The sequence below is a fragment of the Macrobrachium rosenbergii genome, chromosome 10, assembly GCF_040412425.1.
Source record: "Macrobrachium rosenbergii isolate ZJJX-2024 chromosome 10, ASM4041242v1, whole genome shotgun sequence".
Classification (NCBI taxonomy): Eukaryota; Metazoa; Arthropoda; class Malacostraca; order Decapoda; family Palaemonidae; genus Macrobrachium; species Macrobrachium rosenbergii.
In genome coordinates, this window is record NC_089750.1 from 61,312,207 (window position 1) to 61,335,441 (window position 23,235).

The 23,235-nt window shown below is 37.7% G+C and overlaps 2 protein-coding genes across 4 annotated transcripts in view; one reads left to right on the plus strand and one right to left on the minus strand.

Annotated features, from left to right (window-relative positions):
- LOC136843021 (glutamate-gated chloride channel alpha-like) overlaps positions 1-19,143 on the plus strand; it is a 20,692-nt gene extending 1,549 nt beyond the window's left edge. The window contains exons 2-12 of one of the 2 annotated variants that reach the window (XM_067111009.1): positions 4,689-4,758; positions 5,537-5,607; positions 8,025-8,095; positions 11,545-11,705; positions 12,140-12,220; positions 13,317-13,399; positions 15,112-15,258; positions 16,221-16,419; positions 16,820-16,924; positions 18,567-18,612; positions 18,966-19,143. In XM_067111009.1, coding sequence (XP_066967110.1) covers positions 4,700-4,758; positions 5,537-5,607; positions 8,025-8,095; positions 11,545-11,705; positions 12,140-12,220; positions 13,317-13,399; positions 15,112-15,258; positions 16,221-16,419; positions 16,820-16,924; positions 18,567-18,612; positions 18,966-19,139 — 1,197 coding nt within the window. In that variant the 5' untranslated portion in view covers positions 4,689-4,699 and the 3' untranslated portion in view covers positions 19,140-19,143. Of the gene's footprint in view, positions 1-4,688; positions 4,759-5,536; positions 5,608-8,024; positions 8,096-11,544; positions 11,706-12,139; positions 12,221-13,316; positions 13,400-15,111; positions 15,259-16,220; positions 16,420-16,819; positions 16,925-18,566; positions 18,778-18,965 lie in introns of those variants that run through there. The other variant, XM_067111010.1, reaches the window with a different exon arrangement.
- A 993-nt stretch (positions 19,144-20,136) lies between these two features.
- Positions 20,137-23,235, minus strand: part of LOC136842683 (adhesion G protein-coupled receptor L3-like) — a 58,878-nt gene continuing 55,779 nt past the window's right edge. For both annotated transcript variants that reach the window (XM_067110341.1, XM_067110342.1), the window contains one exon: positions 20,137-22,438. In XM_067110341.1, the coding sequence (XP_066966442.1) occupies positions 22,295-22,438 (144 nt within the window). In that variant the 3' untranslated portion in view covers positions 20,137-22,294. The remainder of the gene's footprint in view (positions 22,439-23,235) is intronic.

Genomic DNA, 23,235 nt, shown 5'->3' on the forward strand with positions numbered 1-23,235 from the left:
TGGTGTCATTCCTGTCCACATCTACATTAGTTGCCTTTAGCAGATGAGAATATCGGGCAATTTATTTTAAGCAATTGTGTATATCGTGTTGCTCGTTAGCGCCGTTGGCACCTGTAATTTCTATAGACCTTTGCGCATCAGCTTAACGACTTGCGGTCGAAACAGTACGGCTACAGGTAGTTTCAACTTTGGGTGCTTTAGGCCCGCATTCGTTTGAGCCGTTGCAGAGTAGAAAACATGTTTGGAAGTAAACAATTAACATGCTTCTCGGCTTTTGCGTAGCAGATTAAAAGATACGGTAGCTTGTATAATCAATGCTTCAAGTTTGTCATTATGTTCTTAAAATTTAACGGCTGTCCATACATAGGCTTACACGCGATATACGTACGCGAACACGGATGTGAGTTAATTCAAATATAATAGTCTACCCACGCTGCGACTACAGTATTTTATGGAGGTAATCCGATACGACATAAATAAGACCTCCGTACAGGGCAGGTCATTCCTAATTCCAGAAGAAGACTGACATTAGAGGAACGCAGGTTTGTAGAAGCAATATTGATTTTGATGACCAGCAAACTATCACGTTAAATAGGGTTGGTAAGGGTTAGACACAAGGTTAGCGACGATGGAGATTGAGTGAGACTTGTTAAAGATAATATTGTAGCTAGGATCAGCCAGAATCATGTGGGATAATATCATACAAGGCTTTCTTTACTACTATAGATATCTATATAGTTCATTTGTTATGTGCTTTGAAACTACTGTACTGTACTGTAGATTCCGAAAAAAGATAAGTATATCTTAGTTTTACCAGACCACTGAGCTGATTAACAGCTCTCCTAGGGCTGGCCCGAAGGATTAGACTTATTTTACGTGGCTAAGAACCAACTGGTTACTTAGCAACGGGACCTACAGCTTACTGTGGAATCCGAACCACATTATAGCGAGAAATGAATTTCTATCACCAGAAATAAATTCCTCTAACTCATCAGCCGGCCGAGGAATTGAACTCGGCCCATCGAGTGACAGTCCGCAGCTCTACCGACTCACCCAACAAAGAGCTTGTAGATTCCGAACGTCTCTTTACTTCCAATAAGCAATTTGGACGAAGTTATTTTCATGTGTGTTTGTTTCTTCGTTTGTAATCTGTCTACGATGAGTCTCACATTAGGGTTTACAAAATCACTCTTGACTAAATTTCCTTCACCATGACGTCTCTCTCTCTCTCTCTCTCTCTCTCTCTCTCTCTCTCTCTCTCTCTCTCTCAATACTTTTCCCTGACATACCTTATCGAAAAGTATTCGGCTTGATTCCTGAATAATAACAAAGTGAGAGAAACCTGTGACAAATACATACGTCAGCAGGTGGTGGCAAATAGGGCAGTAAACGTAATGACTCATAACATGCCCATCGACCGCGGGCCACAATCCCAACAGGTTGTGACGCCATTTTGAATGTAAGTCAACTTTTCTGAAGTTTTGTCAAGCCAGTTTTGTTATATAATCAACCACACCGTAGCGGGGTAGTGCCGTCAGTACACTTCACGAGGTGCACTGTAGACATTGCTAAGGGTTCTTGGCAGCGTCCCTTCGGCCCCTAGCTGCAACCCCTTTTATTCATTTTACTGTACCTCCTTTCATGTTCTTTCTTCCATATTACTTTCCACCCTCTCCTAACATTTGATTCATAGTGCAAACTGCGAGGTTATCCTCCTATAACACCTTTCAGACCTTCTTACTGTCAATTTCCGTTTCAGCGCTGAATGACCTCGTAGGTCCCAGTGCTTGGCTTTTGGCCTAAACTCTATATTCCATTCCTATAATCAACCAGACAACCTATGCGTTTGAGAGAAAGTTTAATTATACTGTAAATCGATCGACTAATCAACCTCTAACTTAGTTTGTAACGCCAGTTCGATATAAATCAATTGGACAACTTTCCTTCTGTATTTAACATAGTTCGAGTGTACGGTAACTTGCTTAACCTTACACTTTATATGTGATGCCAGAATGTTACAAATCAATCAATCAGCAAACCTTCCACCAGCTTTTGGAGGAGAGAGAGTTTGTCAATCAATCAATCTCCTACGAGGTTTGTGATATGAATCAGCTAGTCAATAAGCCTCTTGTCCTGATTACATAATTTGTGAATCACTTAACAACCGCCCACCTACCCTTTGGTAACAGGTTTGTCACGGCAGTTCAAGTATAAATCAATTAACCAACCGTACCCTCCCCCCGAAGGGAAATAGTGCCGTCAGTGCACCTCAAGCAGTGCACTGTAGGAAACACTTAAGTTTCCTTGCAGCATACCCTTGGCCCCTAGCTGCAACTCCTCTCATTCCTTTTACTGTACCTCCGTTCATTTTACCTCTCTCCTATCTAAACCTCCACCCTCTCATAACAATTGTTTCTTAGTGTAGCGGCGAGGTTTTCCTCCTGTTACAACTTGAAAACCTTTCTGCTCTGAAGTGCCCTTTCAGCGCTGAATGACTTCATAGGTCCCAGCGCTTGGCCTTTGGTCTAAATTTTATATTTCATTCCATTCCATTCCTTTCCCCCAACATCCTACCAGATCATATCACCACTTTTATGAAAGTCATTCTATCAGTTGACAACTTATTTTCTATGTAAGACTGTTTTTCCAAGAATGGTGTGAATACCCCATTGTCAGTACAGCACAAGAGTGACGTGACAAAAGTAACTTGTCATAAGTAACCGGATAAGACTAACGTGACAAGACTAACTTGAGCTCTTACTGTAACACTTCAAATGTGCCGTAGTCACAGAAATGATTTAGGGGTAAGATATCTCCTACTCTGTCTTGTGCTCATACGAGGGCAAGGATGAAAAAGTATACCTTAGTTTAACCAAACCACTGAGCTGATTAACAGCTCTCCTAGGGCTGGCCCGGAGGATTAGATTTATTTCACGTGGCTAAGAACCAGTTGGTTACCTAGCAACGGGACCTGCAGCTTATTGTGGAATCCGAACCACTTTATAACGAGAAATGAATTTCTATCACCAGAAATAAATTCCTCTAATTCTTCATTGGTCTGTTGTAGAATCGAACGCCGGCCCAGCAGAGTGCTAGCCGAGAACGATACCAACCCGTCCAATGAGGAACTTGGGGCAAGGATGAAAACTTACCGATAATTAGTTTCGGTATCTTAACTTATCGGTTGATTTCCCTAAACTGGCGTGACGATCATCCAGCTATGTAAAAAGTGGATCTCCCGCCAAAAAAACGACTTTTTTGAAAAACGACATTAACGTTACGTAATTCATAAGCAACGTGCTACTTAGCTGGTCTTCAAAGCGTAAAAACGACACATATATACTAAACCTTTCTTGTCGTTATATGTGAAGGTAAGCAAGCTACAAATACATAGATCTTTTAGACTTACGTTATGCCATCCTTTTTTTGTCGGAGAAAATTGATGCACGTAACTATAAATCATCGTATAATATTATTCGTGAAAAAACGTGGAAGACGTATTTGGTGGCCGCGTGGCTGGAGGCGTCCCCTAATGGGATTGTAGCATAAAGCTGATGTGGCTTTATATATATATATATATATATATATATATATATATATATATATATATATATATATATATATATATATATATATATATATATATATATATATATATAAATACATGTGTATAATATGTATATGTGTATACATATATATCTATATATATATATATGTGTATATATATATACAGTATACATATATGCTGTCAGATTTTGTCAATAAAAGTCTCTATACCTGTTTTCATGAAGAACTGTTAAGAAAACTCCGTAAAATGTTGGTTATAACATTTCCTTGCAATCAATAACCAAAATTTTGACCAGGAACTTTACCTTTAAAACATACTTATTAATTTCGCTCATTTTAATTTCCCATGTATACCAAAAATTCTGTCATTTAGTTTTAATAAAATTTTTATATCACATATCTCTTATCCTCATGATTTGATAATCTTTCTCCTATCCTCAAGATCCTATTGCTTTATTTTGCTTTCTTATATATATATATATATATATATATATATATATATATATATATATATATATATATATATATATATATATATATATATATATATATATATATATATATATATACTGTATATATATATATATATATACTATATATATATATATATATATATATATATATATATATATATATATATATATATATATATATGTATATATATATATATATATATATATATATATATATATATATATATATATACTGTATATATATTATATATATATATATATATATAATATATATATATATATATATATATATATATATATATATGTATATATGTATATATATATATATATATATATATATATATATATATATATATATATATATATATATTTGTAACGCATTTGATTGCATGATCACGAACTTTATCATTGGTGGAACAGACTTTCAAATGTTAATGAATCATGGTAGTCTGACTAACCGTTATCTAGAATTTCCTTTTTGCAAATATTTCTTTATTTTTTTCTACCGTGATGGATGAGTGGTTTATACTATTTATTTTTACCGTGATGGATGAATGGTTTATACCATTACTCTTCACACCCATTCCCTTGGCTTTAAAACACCTTTTTTTTTATTTCATTCCTTTATCATTTACTTTCTCTTCGCAGGACAGGTTGGTATGAAGTGCTACCAAGAGTCACCGAACGTCATTACTCTCTTCTTCATTATCTCACTTTGGTAAGCTTAATTGCTTTATTTTTTTCTACATACTGAACCTCCAGTACCGGAGCAGCCAATTACATTTCGGCTTCAGATCCCCTTACAAATTTTTAGAACGAGCAGATGCAATTCACGAAAATGCTTAGCTTCCGTCTGTGCTTGAAATATGTATAGCTTCCGTCTGTGCTTGAAATATGTAAAGCTAATTGTGCAACGTTAAAATATTTGCTATTTCTTTCATAAAGGATTTATAAATATATTTTGCATCATTTCATCATTCACAGTCGTTGGAAGTCTAAATATGATAATCTCAAGAATATTTACTATCACCGACACGTATCCTAAATTTGTATAAAATTAAAACAAAATTTCTTAGGCCATTGTTTCATGATGCACAAATGCCTATGTTACATATTCCATCCCTCTTGCAATGACTTTCTGCTACTTTCCCCGTTGGGGGGGTAGCGCCGTCAGTGCATCCTATGCGGTGCACTGTAGGCATTACTTTAGGCTCGTTGCAGTTCTCCTTCGGCCTCTAGCTGCAACCCCTTTCATTCCTTTTACTGTACCTCTGTTCATACTCTCTTTCTTCCATCTTACTTTCCTCCCTCGTCTAACAGTTGATTCAACTGCGAGGTTTTCGTCCTGTTACACCTTTCAAACCATTTTACTGTCACATTCCCTTTCAGCGCCGAATGCCCTCATAGGTCCCAGCGCTTGGCCCTTGGCCTAAATTTTATATTCTATTTATCTGTCTATCTTTTCTGCTGCTTTCTTTATTATGAATTTCCCACAGGATGCCCAGAGGAAGATGCATCGAACTGCGACCCCCTGGCTATGACCGACACCTGGCACCAAAGAATAAAGGTAATTTTTCTTTTTATCTTAATTAGCATATGTGATTAAAGGCAGACTAATTGATTCGAAAATGTATATAAACGTTACCCGTAGAGGAAATCACGTGGTGCACTGTAAGCATTACTAAAGGGTGTTTGCACCGTCCCTTCGGTCCCTAACTGCATCCACTTTTTAGCCTTTTTCTTCACCTCCATTTCTGCTTCCTTTCTTTAGTCTTGCTATCTAACTAGTTTCACTCTTAGATTTTTGAGCCTCGTCTCCTTCATTTTCTGAAACTCTTAAGCTTGCTGTCCAACCACTCCAGCTCTCTCTTTTCACAGTCCGAAGGTGCCCAAGTGCTTGGTTTGACAGCCTAAATTGTATGAATTAAATTTATTAATATCACAACACCAATAATCATTAACATGGAATATACTGTAAATTTAGTAAAATATTTTGTTATAAATGAACTCTTACTGCAAATAATCTTAATGCTAATGACACTGATGTAATTCACGCATATTTATTGAATACCTGTGCAATTTGATAAATTCGTTTATAAATGAAAAGATGTGACAATTAATGCTACCGATTATAAGGAATTAAATTAATGATAAAGAATCAGAATTATTAAACTTGGAAGCCTAAAAACAATGAGAAGAAGAAGAAGAAGAAGAAGAAGAAGAAGAAGAAGAAGAAGAAGAAGAAGAAGAAGAAGTACTAGCAGTTGAAGGGAGGAGGAGGAGGAGGAGGAGGAGGAGGAGGAGGAGGAGGAGGAGGAGGAGGAGGAGGAGGAGGAGGAGGAGGAGTCTTTCGTGGATTACGTAATTGATTTTGATGACGCTTCGCTGATCATTATTTTTCCTTCACGTTGCTCTAGTAGTTCCGTAGGTACTCAATAGGAAAATTTGCAAGCACAGTTAAAGATTCACAAGTGTCAAGATATATAATATCGTATGGACGTTTTGCATCTTTTAAAAGCATGCCTTGGAAATACGTTGGCGCTTTGTCTCGTAAAGGGATTCATTCGTATAGCTGCTAAAATCATACTAGAATGATGTATAATCTTGCCTTTTTTATGCAATTTTAGCCCGTTTTCAAGACTTGTTCAGTCTCAATAAGACCTGACCAAAGGGCGTTCAAATATCATGGAAACAAAGATAAATGAAAAACCAAAATGTGTAAATACTTAACAGCAAGAAAAAAATAAGCCAGAAAAGTTAAGTCAATGGCGCTCGGCGGTTCAAAGTTGCTTTGCAGTCCCTCCAGCCGTCAGCTAGGCCTATGCATCCAAAAATTTCGAAGTGTAATAACCTCTGTCTTTTGTTTCTAAATGATTGTCAGGCTGTAAGCCAAAGAGCCGAACTCTAATTCAATATGAATTCATATTTTTTTTGAAAGTAAAAAATCCTGTTGGTTTAGCTTAGTAATACACAGCAACATTTCTCATACTAGAAGACCTATGGATTATGAGATTTAGGGATAACGGAATTGCTTCTCCCCTTTCGGGGTGGGGTAGTGCCGTCAGTACACCTCACGTGGTGCACTGTAGGGATTACCTAAGGCTCTTTGCAGTCCGTTCGGCCCCTAGCTGTAGCCCCTTCCATTCTTGTCACTGTACCTCCGTTCATAATCTCTTTCTTCCATCTTACTTTCCACCCTCTCCTAACAGTTGTTTTAAAGAGCAGCTGCGAGGCTTTCCTCATTTTACATCTTTAAAACCTTTATACTGTCAATTTCCGTTTCAGCGCCGAATGATCTCATAAGTTCCAGCTCTTGGCCTTTGACCTAAATTTTATATTCCATTCCAGAATTGTTTCTTGACCAGAGCTGTAGATTTTGAAGTATTTAGGTTTTCTCCCAAAATGAAACCGTGGGACACAGAATTTAGTCTTGTTGCCTTCATTTATTTGTGGCAAAAGTTCTCAGCCTGTGCCTTAGGATCTCTGTAAAGGGTCATGCAGAAGGGTACCTTGAGTTACATAAGTTCCACTCCTGTGTAGTACCATGCTGTTCATTGATTGCGATGTTAACTATTAACTCCACAATAGATTCATCAGAGTATCAACTGGTTGATTAAAGTTGTACATCTATTGATACTGAATAAGTAGCAATTTATAACCATTCTGTATTCCGTGGCTAGTCAACGGAATACAGGTCGATGATCTGTGGCTAGTCTGTAAGGCGCGATGGATTTTGCCCCGGATAATGTGAATGGGATCTTTCCTAGATAGTGACCCACGAGGGTTTTAACCCGTTATATATATCCACCTTTGTGGAGTGTTTTGTTCAAGCCCGTTGGGGATTGCCACCCAAAAAATAAACAAAATACTGTAAATATCAGAAAGATAATGACCCCCGTACTTTGTTGGGGTTCACTATCCAAGAAAGATCCTGTAAATGATTCACCAGCTCATCAGCTACCTTCTTTCCTTTTACCCTTGCAGACGGAGGACCAGTGACCATATATTTATCTGTGATGATCAGCTCTGTGAACGAAGTGAACGAAAAGGATATGGTAAGTTTTTGACCATGAAGACGGTTGGTTTTGCGTGAGTCTATTGATTTTGCCAGTGCACCCAGAATTAACGAATCTCGACCGTAAAAGAGTACACACGCACATACTAATACCCACTGCATTACACGTATAGCACGAGCACATATACACTATTGTTCCATTAAAACAAATTATACTTATTGTTAATGACGATATTTAATAGCATTTTCTGAAATTTTAGAAGTTTGAACGCTGCTTGCAAACATATAACGAAAAAAAAATTAAACGGGTGATTAATAGAAAAAATTATAGTGTAATTTTGCTTGGAGCCTTGTAGGTATGACTTCAAATCCGAGTGATTTGAGGTTCAGTGTGACTTGGGCTTTGAGTATGAATTCATATTCGGGTTACTTGAGGTTCGAGTATGTCTTAGGTTATTTTTCTTTCTTGCGTTAACCGTCGAATTGGACTAGGCATTTGAAAGTACTTGATAGTTCTTGCCCTTTTATGAGATATACTGAATGACTGCAATGAACTTATCCCAAAATTAAGATATACTGTACATCTTTAAATCTGTACCGTAGGGTAACAACTCCACCCCACCCAAAAAAAAAATGCATACTTAGAAAATTGCAACACACCTTCGGACTCTGTTGTTTTAGGCAATGGGTCGAAATGAGGTCCGAGATACTAGCAAAGAGATTGAATACCTGTAAACCACACACGCACACACACATACACACGCACACACACGCACATACGAGGAGAAGGATGGACGAATGAGGCTTTCATGCAATACATCACACGCATTTTCTACGAAATGCCCCCAAATCAATGGAATTCCGACCTATTTGAATTTTGCATTACCTAAACAGGTAACTGATAACATCCTTTGATTTAGTTATTTAACCATTCGTCAACCTGGTCACGAAAAGGTAAAAGCCATTGACAGAAACCTTGGGAGAAAAGCGTTAATTGGATGTTAAAAGAACATTATAAATTGTCGGTCACAGTTAAGAACATTACAAATTTTAGGTCATTACCACCAGTAGGATCTGTTCGTTCTCAACACACCATTCTCTCATCGCCAATAGGAGCTGTTCGTTCTTAACACACCAGTCTCTCATCACCAATAGGAGCTGTTCGTTCTTAACACACCATTCTCTGATCACAAACAGGAGCTGTTCGTTCTCAACACACCATTCTTTCATCACCAACAGGGGTTGTTCGTTTTCAACACACCATTCTCTCATCACCAACAAGAGCTTTTCGTTCCAAACACACCATTCTCTCGTCACCAATAGGAGCTGTTCGTTCTTAACAAACCATTCTCTCATAATCAATAGGAGCTGTTCGTTCTTAACACACCATTCTCTCATCACCAACAGTTGCTTTTCATTCTTAACACACCATTCTTTCATCACCAGTAGGAGCTGTTCGTTCTTAACACACAATTCTCTCATTATCAACAGGAGTTGTTCGTTGATAACACACCACTCTCTCATCACCAACAGGAGCTGTTCGTTCTTAATGCGCCATTCTCTCATCACCGGCAGGAGCTGTTCGTTCTCAACACGCCATTCTCTCATCACCAACAGGAGCTGTTCGTTCTTAACACACCAATCTCTCATCACCAATAGGAGCTGTTCGTTCTCAACACACCATTCTCTCATCACCAACAGGAGCTTTTCGTTCTCAACACACCATTCTCTCATCACCAACAGGAGCTTTTCGTTCTCAACACACCATTCTCTCATCACCAATAGGAACTGGTCGTTCTTAACACACAATTCTCTCGTCACCAATAGGAACTGGTCGTTCTCAACACAGCATTCTCTCATCACCAATAGGAACTGGTCGTTCTTAATAAGCCATTCTCTAATGACCAATAGGAACTGGTCGTTCTCAAGACACCATTCTCTCATCACTAGCAGGAGCTGTTGGTTCTCAACACACCATTCTCTCATCACCAACAGGAGCTGTTCGTTCTTAACACACCATTCTCTCATCACCAACAGGAGCTGTTCGTTCTCAACACGCCATTCTCTCATCACCAACAGGAGCTGTTCGTTCTCAACACGCCATTCTCTCATCACCAACAGGAGCTGTTCGTTCTTAACACACCATTCTCTCATCACCAACAGGAGCTTTTCGTTCTTAACACACCATTCTCTCATCACCAATAGGAGCTGTTCGTTCTTAACACACCATACTCTCATCAACAACAGGGGCTTTACGTTCTCAACACACCATTCTCTCATCACTAACAGGAGCTGTTTGTTCTCAACACACCATTCTCTCACCACCAACAGGAGCTGTTTGTTCACAGCACACCATTCTCTCGTCACCAACAGGAGCTGTCTGTTTGCAACACACCATTCTCTCATCACCAACAGGAGCTGTTCGTTCTCAACACGCCATTCTCTCATCACCAACAGGAGCTGTTTGTTCTTAACACACCAATCTCTCATCACCAATAGGAGCTGTTCGTTCTTAACACACCATTCTTTCATCACCAACAGGATCTTTTCGTTCTCAACACATCATTCTTTCATCACCAATAGGAACTGGTCGTTCTTAACACACCATTCTCTCGTCACCAACAGGAACTGGTCGTTCTCAGCACACCATTCTCTCATCACCGATAGGAACTGGTCGTTCTTAACACACCATTCTCTCATGACCAATAGGAACTGGTCGTTCTCAAGACACCATTCTCTCATCACTAACAGGAGCTGTTCGTTCTCAACACACCATTCTCTCATCACCAACAGGAGCTGTTCGTTCTTAACACGCCAATCTCTCATCACCAACAGGAGCTTTTCGTTCTCAACACACCATTCTCTCATCACCAATAGGAGCTTTTCGTTCTCAACACACCATTCTCCCATCACCAACAGGGGCTTTTCATTCTCAACACACCATTCTCTCATCACCAATAGGAGCTTTTCGTTCTCAACACACCATTCTCTCATCACCAACAGGAGCTTTTCGTTCTCAACACACCATTCTCTCATCACCAATAGGAGCTGTTCGTTCTTAACACACCATTCTTTCATCAACAACAGGAGCTTTACATTCTCAACACACCATTCTCTCAGGAGCTGTTTGTTCTCAACACACCATTCTCTCACCACCAACAGGAGCTGTTTGTTCACAGCACACCATTCTCTCGCCACCAATAGGAGCTGTTTGTTCGCAACACATCATTCTCTCATCACCAACAGGAGCTGTTTGTTCTCAACACACGATTCTCTCGTCATTAACAGGAGCTGGTCATTCTTAACACACCATTCTCTCGTCACCAACAGGGGCTTCCCGTTCTCATCACACCATTCTCTCATCACCAACAGCTGTTCGTTGATAACATATCATTCTCTCATCAACAACAGGAGTTTTACGTTCTCAACACACCATTTTCACATCATTAGTAGGAGCTGTTCGTTCTGAACACACTGCTCTCTCAACAGGAGCTGATCCTCGGGGTATTCTTTCGAACGAGCTGGACGGACCCAAGACTTATCGTGCCCAAAGACCTCTTCAACGAGACCACCGAGTCCCTGGTGCTGTCGCAGGAGTTCATACGTGATCTCAAACTGTGGCTTCCTGATCCATACATAGAAAGAGTCAAGTAAGTTGCTGGTTTTGTTCTACGCTCTCGGATTATTCTTAGAAGTATTCATGGTTGTGAATAAAATCGGGGATTGGAGAGAACAGAGCCTTCGAGGAAAGGTAACTTTTGTAAATGAGTTGTTATATCAGATTTAGAAAAGCTGTATAGTCGACTAGTGAGTCATTACGTGAAAAAAACCTTTTCTTCGTTAAGATATTTTTGTAAGTTATGATTTGTCTGTGTTGAAATTTGCTCAGACTTCTAAGATTGTGTTGAAATTTGTTCAGCCTTCTAAGATAACCTTTTTTTCTTATTGAATTCTAACCATGTAAGTTGATAATCAGTTAAGTAAGTGAATACTCTATATAACATGAATCTATAGGCTATATGAAGATTTTTATTCATCATTTAGATTCATTGATAGGTAACGACCGTTGAATTTATATCTACAGGAAAATCGAGACAGCTTCGATGTTACAGCCGTTCGTAGGAGCCAAACTTCATAAAAATGGCAAGATTCTAATTAGTCAGATGTAAGTTCCTTTGAGTCGTCTTCTCTTTTTCCCTCCTCCTTCACCTCCTCCTCCTCCTCCTCCTCCTCCTCCTCCTCCTCCTCCTCCTTCTTCTTCTTCTTCTTCTTCTTCTTCTTCTTCTTCTTCTTCTTCTTCTTCTTCTTCTTCTTCTTCTTCTTCTATAAACATTATTTTCGCCAGCCGTACGTTCTCCACTGTCTTCACATGACTAGACCATGTCAAAGCATTCAGCGAATTGTTACTGTGGTGTGTGTATGAGGATGCCAAAGGTAGGCTTTGCAACAGCAACAGACATTATATATATATATATATATATATATATATATATATATATATATATTTATATATATATATATATATATATATTATATATATATATAAACTTACAAAATTTAATTCACGGGTTTGGCTACGAGAATGTTACATACAGAAGAGTGAACATAACTAGAACTGGCATGGGGTACTTGGTGCAAAGTTTGCCAGGGAAATGAAAATAATTTGCTTATAGACGACGGATAACGTTCTCACGATACCTGCGTGACAGTATGAGGTCAAAGCTTTGCGATGTAAAAAACAAATATGTGAAGATGTGCACTGCTGAAACTTCATAGAATACTGTAGAACACTAGAACGCTGTTAGACTGCATTAAAGGATATTCATATATATGGCCTTTATACACACACACACACACATATATACACATACATGTATATATATATATATATATATATATATATATATATATATATATATATATATGTGTGTGTGTGTGTGTGTGTGTGTGTGCGTTTGTGTGTATATACAATATATATATTACATATGTGTGTATATGTATATATGTATACTGTGTATGTGTACATTGCAACGCACAATGTACATTTTCACTGAAGCTTCATAGTGTAGTCAATGACTTTTTGGTTTCTCTCTCAAGGATATGAGGACATTATAAGTAATTACGGCAACCACAACAGCACAAAGAAAGCAGTTAACATGATTTAGGATCACTTCGTAAGTCTAAAGGACTTCTACCAATTTTGTCAACATAAATGAATCTGGTTTCATTCCAGAATTACTATGTTGATTTTCTCCTTCCAGGTTTACCATAACACTGAGCTGTCCGATGTTCTTCCAAGACTTTCCGTTCGACACCCAGACATGTTACCTGGAGATTGCCAGCTGTGAGTATTCTTGAAATGGATTATTCGTTTGTGATCATATTGTATATAATTTATGGAAGGTAGAAACTTGAGCTCTTATTTCCTTTACCCCACAGGGTGGTAATGACTTCAGTGCGCCTCGCAGTGCGCACTGTAGGCATTACTAAAGGTTCTTTGCAGCATCCCTTCGTCCCCCAGTTGCAACCGCTTTCATTCCTTTTACTGTACCTCCATTCATATTATCTATTTTCCGTCTTGCTGTCCACCCTCTCCTAATAATTATTCGATAGTGCAGCTGCGAGGTTTTTCTCCTGTTACACCTGTCAAGCCTTTCTTCTTTCAATTTCCCTTCCAGCGCTGAGTGACCTCACAGGTCCCAGTGCATTGTCTTTGGCCTAAACTTGATATTCCATTCCATTCCTTATTTACTTAAGACAATTGTAAATTTAAAGGTGTTGAATAACCCTGTTACGTTCCAGCGCTTGGCCTTAAGTCCTAAACCATATAATTAGATATAATCAATCAATCAATCAGGACGTATTTCACTAGGAGAAAGGAGGGCAATATGTTAAATACTGTAGTTACTAGGAATTTCAGTGACTGGTTTAATTCACCGCTCACAAGTGTGCCTACGATGACAGACTTATTAATGTATCCACTAGCATCGTATGATAGAACAATTCACAGATTATTTCAGCATTTGATTAATTCAGTGGTCCTTCGTAATGCAATCGTGAAGGTTCATGATGACCAGCTATCGCAAAGAACAGAACTTAATATACGAACACAGAAGGAATTAGGATTAATACGAGACAAAGCCAGGCAGTGCTTCAGAAAAGAGTGAATCCATATATGCAAGTTTGTATCTGTTTTGCATTTGCATTCGTTGACAAATTCTTGCCTTTAAATGCATTCTTCATACCTGAGGTGTCAATACGCTCATTGGACTAGCTCCTTCCTCTGTGAATCTTCTTCAGTGTGTATTTTAGTTTACATCTAATCAACTATGATTGCTGTCGCACTCGGCAGACTGATGTGTAGGAGTGTGAAGAAGGCATTCTACGTCTTGTGCCGGCACGGGCTCTTGTGATATTGCGCCAAAGTATGTTCCTGAGGCATCGTTCCATCACATGCCTTGCCGCCTTACCTTATGCCAGCACGGGCTCTTGTAGCGCTGTCTTAACGGTCTTCTCGTCCATCAGAGGAAGCTTAATTTGTTGATGCATTTTATTCAGTGAGGGGAAGTTATATGCATACAGGTATTTATGTAAAATGTGAAAAGCATGACCACATTCGGACGCACAGGCAAACGCAGACACAGACACATATAGCTGAGCAACATTGTTAGTGTAATTCGTGTCGGCAACAGTTATAACGAATCAAATTCATTAAAGCATATTTCCCGTTACAAGGCTAACCAGCTACATTGACCGTGACCAAACAGTCCGTTTACGAGAATTTGTAGTAAAAATTCACGTTTCCGTAAATTTTTACTTTAGTCCCACAACCACTCCCATGAATGCCGTGTTTAGTACCAGTCCCATGGGAATGGATGTTAAAGCATGAACACAAGACGGTAAATATCTTGGTAAGTGTAAATTTGCGATAGATTTTACTTTGATTATCGTAGGAGGCACCTTAATGAGGCTTGAGAGCACAGCGTAAAAAATCCAATGTGGATTCGTGCTATTGAAGTAGAGTAACGCCTATATTTCTAACAAACTCCTTTCCAGATTTCTATGGTATAAAAGACGTCACTTTCGGATGGCACCTGTACGGAATAGCGACTTCGAAAGATATTCCTGCACTCTTGGGAGACTACGAATTTGAATTTAAAGTTCAGAATACAACGGTCTGCATGGTGCCCGAATACGTTACCGGTAAATGTTTATCCCATTTATTGAGTAAAAAAGAAGGCTTTTTATGAGTCACACACACACACACACACACACACACAGAGAGAGAGAGAGAGAGAGAGAGAGAGAGAGAGAGAGAGAGAGAGAGAGTTAGATGGCTGCTGGTCCCTGATTATATGCAAATAAGCGCAGATTACTCTTAGTTCCCCCGAATACGGAATTCTCATTCCTGACAATTTGCTTGATTTTAGACTGTGAGCTCTTTTTGGCAATTATTTGGGATTGTTAAAACAGCTTCTTATATATATGTATATATATATATATATATATATATATATATATATATAGACTATATATATGTATATATATAAATAGACTATATATATGTATACATGTACATATATACATATATATATATATATATATATATATACATATATATCTATATATTTATATATATATTATATATTTATATATATATATATATATATGTATATATATATATATATATATACATACACACACATATATATATATATATATATATATATATATATATATATATATATATATATATATATTAAGTCAAACCCTGAAGTAAGCTGGCACAAAGGAGGTCTTCTCCTAAACCCTAAGCAACAATTTGATTAATTAAACAAACAGGTGACAAACGTTTTATCATCTGTTTGTCATCATGCATCATCAAATATTCCAGTTCTTTTATTTTTTATTTTTAGTCAAATATGACTCGTTGTTTAATATTTCAAACCAATAAATGCAAATTAAATCCCATCTTCAAGGAATAAAATTATTTCATATTTTCTAAAGCTGTAAATTGAAAGTAATTATTTTAGGTAAATTCCGGAGAATTAATCCATATTTTCAGATGAATAAATACAAATTCATTATTATCACCAAGAAAGTAACTAATAACACTTATCTGATATTCCCAGACGATTAACTTCAAATCTTGACTTCATTTGCAGGTAACTACCCGTGTCTAAAAGCTTTCATGCGGTTCAAGAGGCGATTCAAGAACTACCTCATCGGCGTCTACGTCCCATCTCTGCTGTTTGTGGCCGTGGCTTGGGCTTCCTTTTTCTGGCCTCCCGAAGCTGTGCCCGCTCGAACCGTCTTGCTCATAACTTGTCTCCTCACAATGATTTCGCTTTATTCTGGCGTTCAGTAAGTTCTCATTTACTATTAAGCATTGTTCACAAAAAAAGAAAAAACCCCGTAGGGAGGTATTGTCGTTAGTGCACCTCATATGGTGCACAGTAGGCGTTACTGAAGGTTGTTTGTAGCGTCCCTTCGGCCCATAGCTTCACCCACTTTTTATCCTTTTACTTTACCTCCGTTGCTGCTTCCTTTCTTCCATCTTGCTGTCCTACCACTCCTGCTCCCTCGTTTCATTGTCTTAAGCACTGAATGGCTGAAAGTGCCCCAGGGCCGGGCTTTACGTCCAAGATTTCACAAATCAATCAAATCCAACTCATAAAAAAATAGTTCTTGAAGTCACATATTGTTTATAATCGTGTATTTTAACCTGTACCAACAACTAACGTTGCTTTTCTTCTGGTAACAGGGCCGTGACCCCTCCAGCGAATTATACCCGTGCCATTGACGTCTGGTTCTTCGCTTGCATCCTGGCGGTCGCGATGGCCTTGTTCCAGTACGCCGTCATCTTACAGTGAGTTGCGAATCATTTGTTTCGTTAGGATTTAGTTAATCTCTGCTGCTGACGAACCGGTATCCGTAAGCATGTCTGGCATCTTTCAGCATCGAGCAGCCAAGCTTTGCACCTGGGAGCCAGCACAGGTGACAATATTGAAGACACGCAGTTTCTGTGCTTCTGAGAATCACCTGAACGAGCATTTACAAATTTGGCTGTTGTTATGACACTACTTCATTAAAATAAGCTTCTGCGTTACAGGTCTTATGGTTTGTTCTACAGGGGTGTTCTACAGCTAATTGATCCCGTTAAGGGGTAGGGCCGCCAGTGCACCTGAGCGCGGTGCACTGTAAGCATTACTTAGGTTCTTTGCAGCGTCCATTTGGCCCCTAGCTGCAACCCATTTCATTCCTTTCGCTGTACCTCCATTCATGATTCTTTTCCATCTTATTTTCCGCCCTCTTCTAGCAATTGATTCATAGTGCAACCGCAAAGTTTTCCTCCTGTTACACCTTTTTAACCTTTTACTTTCAATTTTCCTTTCAGCACTGAATAACCTGATAGGTCCCAGCGCTTGGCCTTAGGCCTACATTGTATATTCTCTCTCTCTCTACAGCTGATTGGAAATAATTAATGCAGAAAGTGATACAAATGACTATAAAACTTTGAGAATTACGTGGATACTGGAATTTTCGTGATTTTCTGAAAAAATGACGCAATAGAATTTCAGTCTCCCAGAAAAACGAACCTATAGCCGCAGAGATTTTCATGATTGCCTGGAAAACAACGTAATAAATACGGAGATTTTTTTCATGGTTTTCTGGAAAATCAAGGAAGTAGAGACAGATTTTCACAATTTCCCAGAGAAAAGAAGCAATAACAACTGATTTTTATGATTTCCGAGAAAAACGAAGGAATAGATACAAAGATTTTCATGATTTCCTGGAAAAAAAGAGGCAATAGATACAAAGATTTTTATGGTTTCCTGGAAGAGACGTCGAGATAGATTCAGAGATTTTCATGATTTCCTGGAAAACTAGGCCGAAGATATACCGATTTTACGATTCTCTAGAAAAACAACGCAATAGTTAAAGAGATTATCATTCTTCCATATAAAAACAATGGAAGACTGAAAAAGTTACCAGGGGACCTGAATTCTGATCTAGAATATCGCCTAAAAGATTTCTGTTTATAAGACAAAACATTATATTAGTACGTTGTCATTCATACCACTTTCCAACGAAAGTTTTGGTCTGTACAATACTCACTTTACTTATTGGAAAGATCTTGGTAAAGAACAATAGAACAGAGTCCTCTTTGTATATTATCTTGTTCATATCGAGAAAAACTGATACACAGAATAATGGACGATTTAGAGATAGTCACAGGTTTAAGACAGAAATATTGCCACGCTTGAATCAAACCTTTTCATAAACACATGACCATTTCAGCTTAAGACTTTTACCGGTAAATACTCTAATTCTGAGGAATTTATCGAAATAGTACACTTTGACCCCTAGTAATAGGCACTTTAAGCCATGGTCTTCTTTCAAAAGAAAAAACCAACAAGGATTAATTTCCTGCAAATAAATCACAAAAATAAGTTTTATGCTGCATCAACTCTTTGTGATAAGAAAAACATTTTGCTCGTATTTTCCAGATTAAGGTGTAAGCAACTTCAAGCTCCAGAACAATCCACAGATGTAGTAAGTATATATAACAGATTCAAGTTCCTGCCGTTTAAACAGCACAAGATATGCTTACAAACTTATTGACAAAGCTGTGGATATTGGCAATCAATAATTTTTTTTTTTTTTTTTTTTTAGTTATAGAGAATTTCCGAGCATGGAGTTGTAAAGGCCTCATTAATGTTAAATCTCTCTCTCTTTCTCTCTCTCTCTAATTAATTAATTCTCTCTCTTTCTCTCTCTCTCTCTCTCTCTCTCTCTCTCAAATTAATTCATGATTTAATGATATCTCTCTTATTAATTAACTCTCTCTCTCTCTCTCTCTCTCTCTCTCTCTCTCTCTCTCTCTCTCTCTCTCTCTCTCACAACAGACGGGACACAATTCCGTTGGGCCCATCATGGAAAACTTGCCTCAGCAGAAATCCTCTTCGACTAAAGCATACTGGAACAAAATTGAACACAAAGTGGAATTGGTTGCAAGACTTTTGTATTTAGTTGCGTTTTTCATATTTAATATTTTGTACTGGACCATTTACCTGAGATAATATATAGCTCATATATGTACAATTGTCAGTATTTATGTAGATAAGCGAATTGGACTGTTTACCCAAATTAGTCTGTTTACCCAAATTAATTATATCTATATATATATAATATATATATATATATATATATATATATATATATATATATATATATATATATATATATATATATATATATATATATATTTATATATATATGAATATCTATGTACATATGTATAAATCTATACAGTATATATGTTATATATATAATTTCATATATATATATATATATATATATATATATATATATATATATATATATACATGTATGTATATATAAATCTGTATATATATACTTTCTCATTCACTAGGATTGACATACAAATCATTGAAGCCATAAGCCAAGGTCATCTCTTCCTGTCGTATTTGTTATTTTTAATAAACCCAGCCACAAGGTGTTACCTTTTTCAGTGATCACGCTTTGTTTTTCGATAGTTTTGTGTAATTTCTTTATGGTGCCATTTGGTGGACATCCACACAATTGATTAGCACTGACGGGATGTCAAAGTGAATATGGTCCTACCTAGATGTTTTGCCATTATCTGACCGAGCATCTCAGCAATTTGTGTTGCAACACTATTACCTGCCAGTACCGTTCAAAGGAGGCCTGAGAATTTAAAATTTTTTATATGATAAATTGTTGAATATTTCTTTGTCTCTTAATTACTCGTCGTGAGGGAAGTAATCATTGTTCCTCAGTTTCGTTAAAATGGGAATACTTCTCATGTACCAGCAAAAGTTGTGAAATCCAATTTTTTAAATTTTTTTAAGGAATCCCTTTCATGCATAACCTTTCCCATGACGAACAGCAGTAAAGTAAACTTTGTTAGTCACTGACATATGCTAACTGTAGTTATTGAAATCTTTCATTACTTCACAACAGTTGATTTGGAAGACTAACACCTCTCATTCATAAAAAAAAAAAAACAATTGGGAAGAAGATTAAATATAACAATGTTGCTTTCAGTACGCTTTGGACTTTAATAACTAAGTACAAATTCTCAAGAATTAGTTTAGATTACAGGATAGCTATAAAAGAACATGAAGTTATGTAACAAATCCTTAGCACTGGCATCACTTATGCATTCACACTCCTTTCTTCAGTCAGCCTCCCCTCATCGGTAGAACTGTTCCATCCTTTCTCGTCAGTCTTTATTCTGAGTCTCCATAATGACTCTCCATTATGTTTCTTCCACCTGTTTATTCATATTGAATCATCACATTTACTAGGAACCTTCGTTGTGTTACCCTTCTCTGAGTCTTCATTTTGCGGTTTCGTTGTTTCAGTTCCTTTGTGGTCTAGCTGCTAGTCTTCAGTAGGAATATTCGGTGACCACGACAGAAGTTTCTAGGGTGAAGTTCGTTTCGATTTGCTTCCTCGATAGTGTTCTCAACTGAAGTTTTATGCTGAGGTTTATTTCTGCTCACTTCCTTGCTATCCTTCAGGCCAAGTGTTCAGTGTCCTCAACATTGTGTCTGTGATTAAGTCCCTTCCCATATGCCCCTTACTGGTCTTCAGGCTGTGTTCAGTATCCTCAACCGAGTTCCTGTGGTGAGGTCCATTCTCATTCACCCATTCCCCTTCTTTTCAGGCTGAGTGTTCAGTGTCTTCAACAAAAGTGTCATTGGCGAAGATTCCTTCTATTTGCCTTCTTAGCTGGTTTGAGGACGATGGTTCGTTGTCCTCTGCAGAAGTTTCTGTGATGAAATTTGTTTCTATTTTCTACCTTACTAGTTTCAGGTTGAGTATTCTGTGTTCTCAACAGAACTTCCTGTGGTGTGGTTCGTTTCCACTCACTTCCTTGGTAATTTCAGGCTGAGTGGTCAATGTACCCAAAAGAGTTCCTTTGGTAAAGTCCATCCTCATTCATTCCTTGCTGGTCTTGAGGCTGAGTGCTCAGTGTCCTCAGCAGAGTTTTTATGGCTAAGTCAATTATTCCTCTCTAGTGTTCACGTTCAGTGTTCAGTGACCTCAACAGAGTATGTCCATTATTCCTTGCTAGTCTTCAGGCTGAGCGTTCAGTGTCCTCAGCAGAGTATCTTTTGATAAGTCCTTTTCCATTTATTCACTTGCTGGTCTTCAGACTGAGTGTTCAGTGTCTTCAGCAGAGTTTCTTTGCTTAGGTCCCTTGCCATTCATTCCTTGCTGGTCTGCAGGCTAATTGTTCAGTGTCTGGGCAGAGTTTCTTTGCTTAGGTCCCTTGGCATTTATTCCTTGCTGTTCTCCAGGTTGATTGTTCAGTGTCTACAGCAGAGTTTCTTTGCTTAGATCCTTTGCCATTCATTCCTTGCTGGTCTCTGGGCTGGTTGTTCCTTGCTGGTCTCTGGGTTGGTTGTTCCTTGCTGGTCTCCAGGCTGATTGTTCAGTTTCTGCTTCAGAGTTTCTTTGCTTAGGTCCCGTGCCATTCATCCCTTGCTGGTCTGCAGGCTGATTGTTCAGTTTCTGCTTCATAGTTTCTTTGCTTAGGTCCCGTGCCATTCATCCCTTGCTGGTCTGCAGGCTGATTGTTCAGTGTCCCCAGCTAAGTTTCTTTGCTTAGGTCCTGTGCCATTCATTCCTTGCTGGTCACCAGGCTGATTATTCAGTGTCCTCGGCAGAGTTCCTTTGCTTAGGTCCCATGCCATTCATTCCTTGCTGGTCTCCAGGCTGATTGTTCAGTGTCCTTGGCAGAGTTTCTTTGCTTGGGTCCCTTGTCATTCATTCTCTGCTGGTCCCCAGGCTGAGTGTTCAGTGTCCTTGGCAGAGTTTCTTTGCTTGGGGCTTGTGCCATTCATTCCTTGCTGGTCCCCAGGCTGAGTGTTCAGTGTCCTCGGCAGAGTTTCTTTGCTTGGGTCCTGTGTCATTCAGTCCTTGCTGGTCTCCAAGCTGAGTGTTCAGTGTCCTTGGCAGAGTTTCTTCGCTTCAGTCCATTTATACTCATTCCTCGCTTGTCTTCACACTAAGTGTTCATAGAATAAGTCCGTTTCATTCATTCCTAGCTGAGTGTTCAGTGCTCTCAGCAGAATTTCTTTGATTTAAGTCCATTTCCATTCATTCCTTGCTAGTCTTCAGGTTCAGCGTTCAGTGTCTTCAGCAGTTTCTGTGGCGAGGTCCATTTTCATTAGCTCCTTTGTTATTCTTTATCTGAATCTTCAGTGTCTTTAAGGGAAGTTTCTGTAGTGAATCTTGACCCCATATACCTCTTGTACCCACTGTTTATTTCGTCTAATCTCAAATCTTGAGTTTCGAGAGATGTCCAGCATTGATAACCTCTGGTCTAAGAAGAAATGAAATAACGATTATTGGGTGCAGTTTTGGATATTCAGTTTGGAACACCCTACGCTTAATTTTGAATGTTCATTTCCTTATATATGAAATCTCTCTTTGAGGGTTTTCTAGCACTTGCGTTCGATAGTTCGTTGTTTGTGTTGGCAATAAATATACTCGTATATATATATATATATATATATATATATATATATATATATATATATATATATATATATATATATATATATATCTATATATATATCTATATATATATATATATATATATATATATATATCTATATATATTATATATATATATAACATATATAATATATATATATTATATATAATGACTGAATATATATATAGTCATCAACATGCGTAATGCAATTTAGAAATTTCAGTCATCACATTTGATTTGATCCCCAGGAGCTAGTACTAAACACGAAACCGTGAGTCACCTACACTGTTTCGCGGGTTTAGTACTAGTCCCTGACCCCCAGGGACTCTGGGGGGGATCAAATGTCCTAAGTGCATTCGCGCGTGATGACTGAAATTTCAGTCATTACCGGAAACAGTGTATATGAGGTGACTCACTGTTTCGCCGTATATATATATATATATATAGCTATATATATATATATATATATATATATATATATATATCAATATATATATATATATATATATATATATATATATATATATATATATATATGACTGAAATTTCATATATATATATATATATATATATATATAGATATATATATATATATATATATATATATAGATATATAGATATAT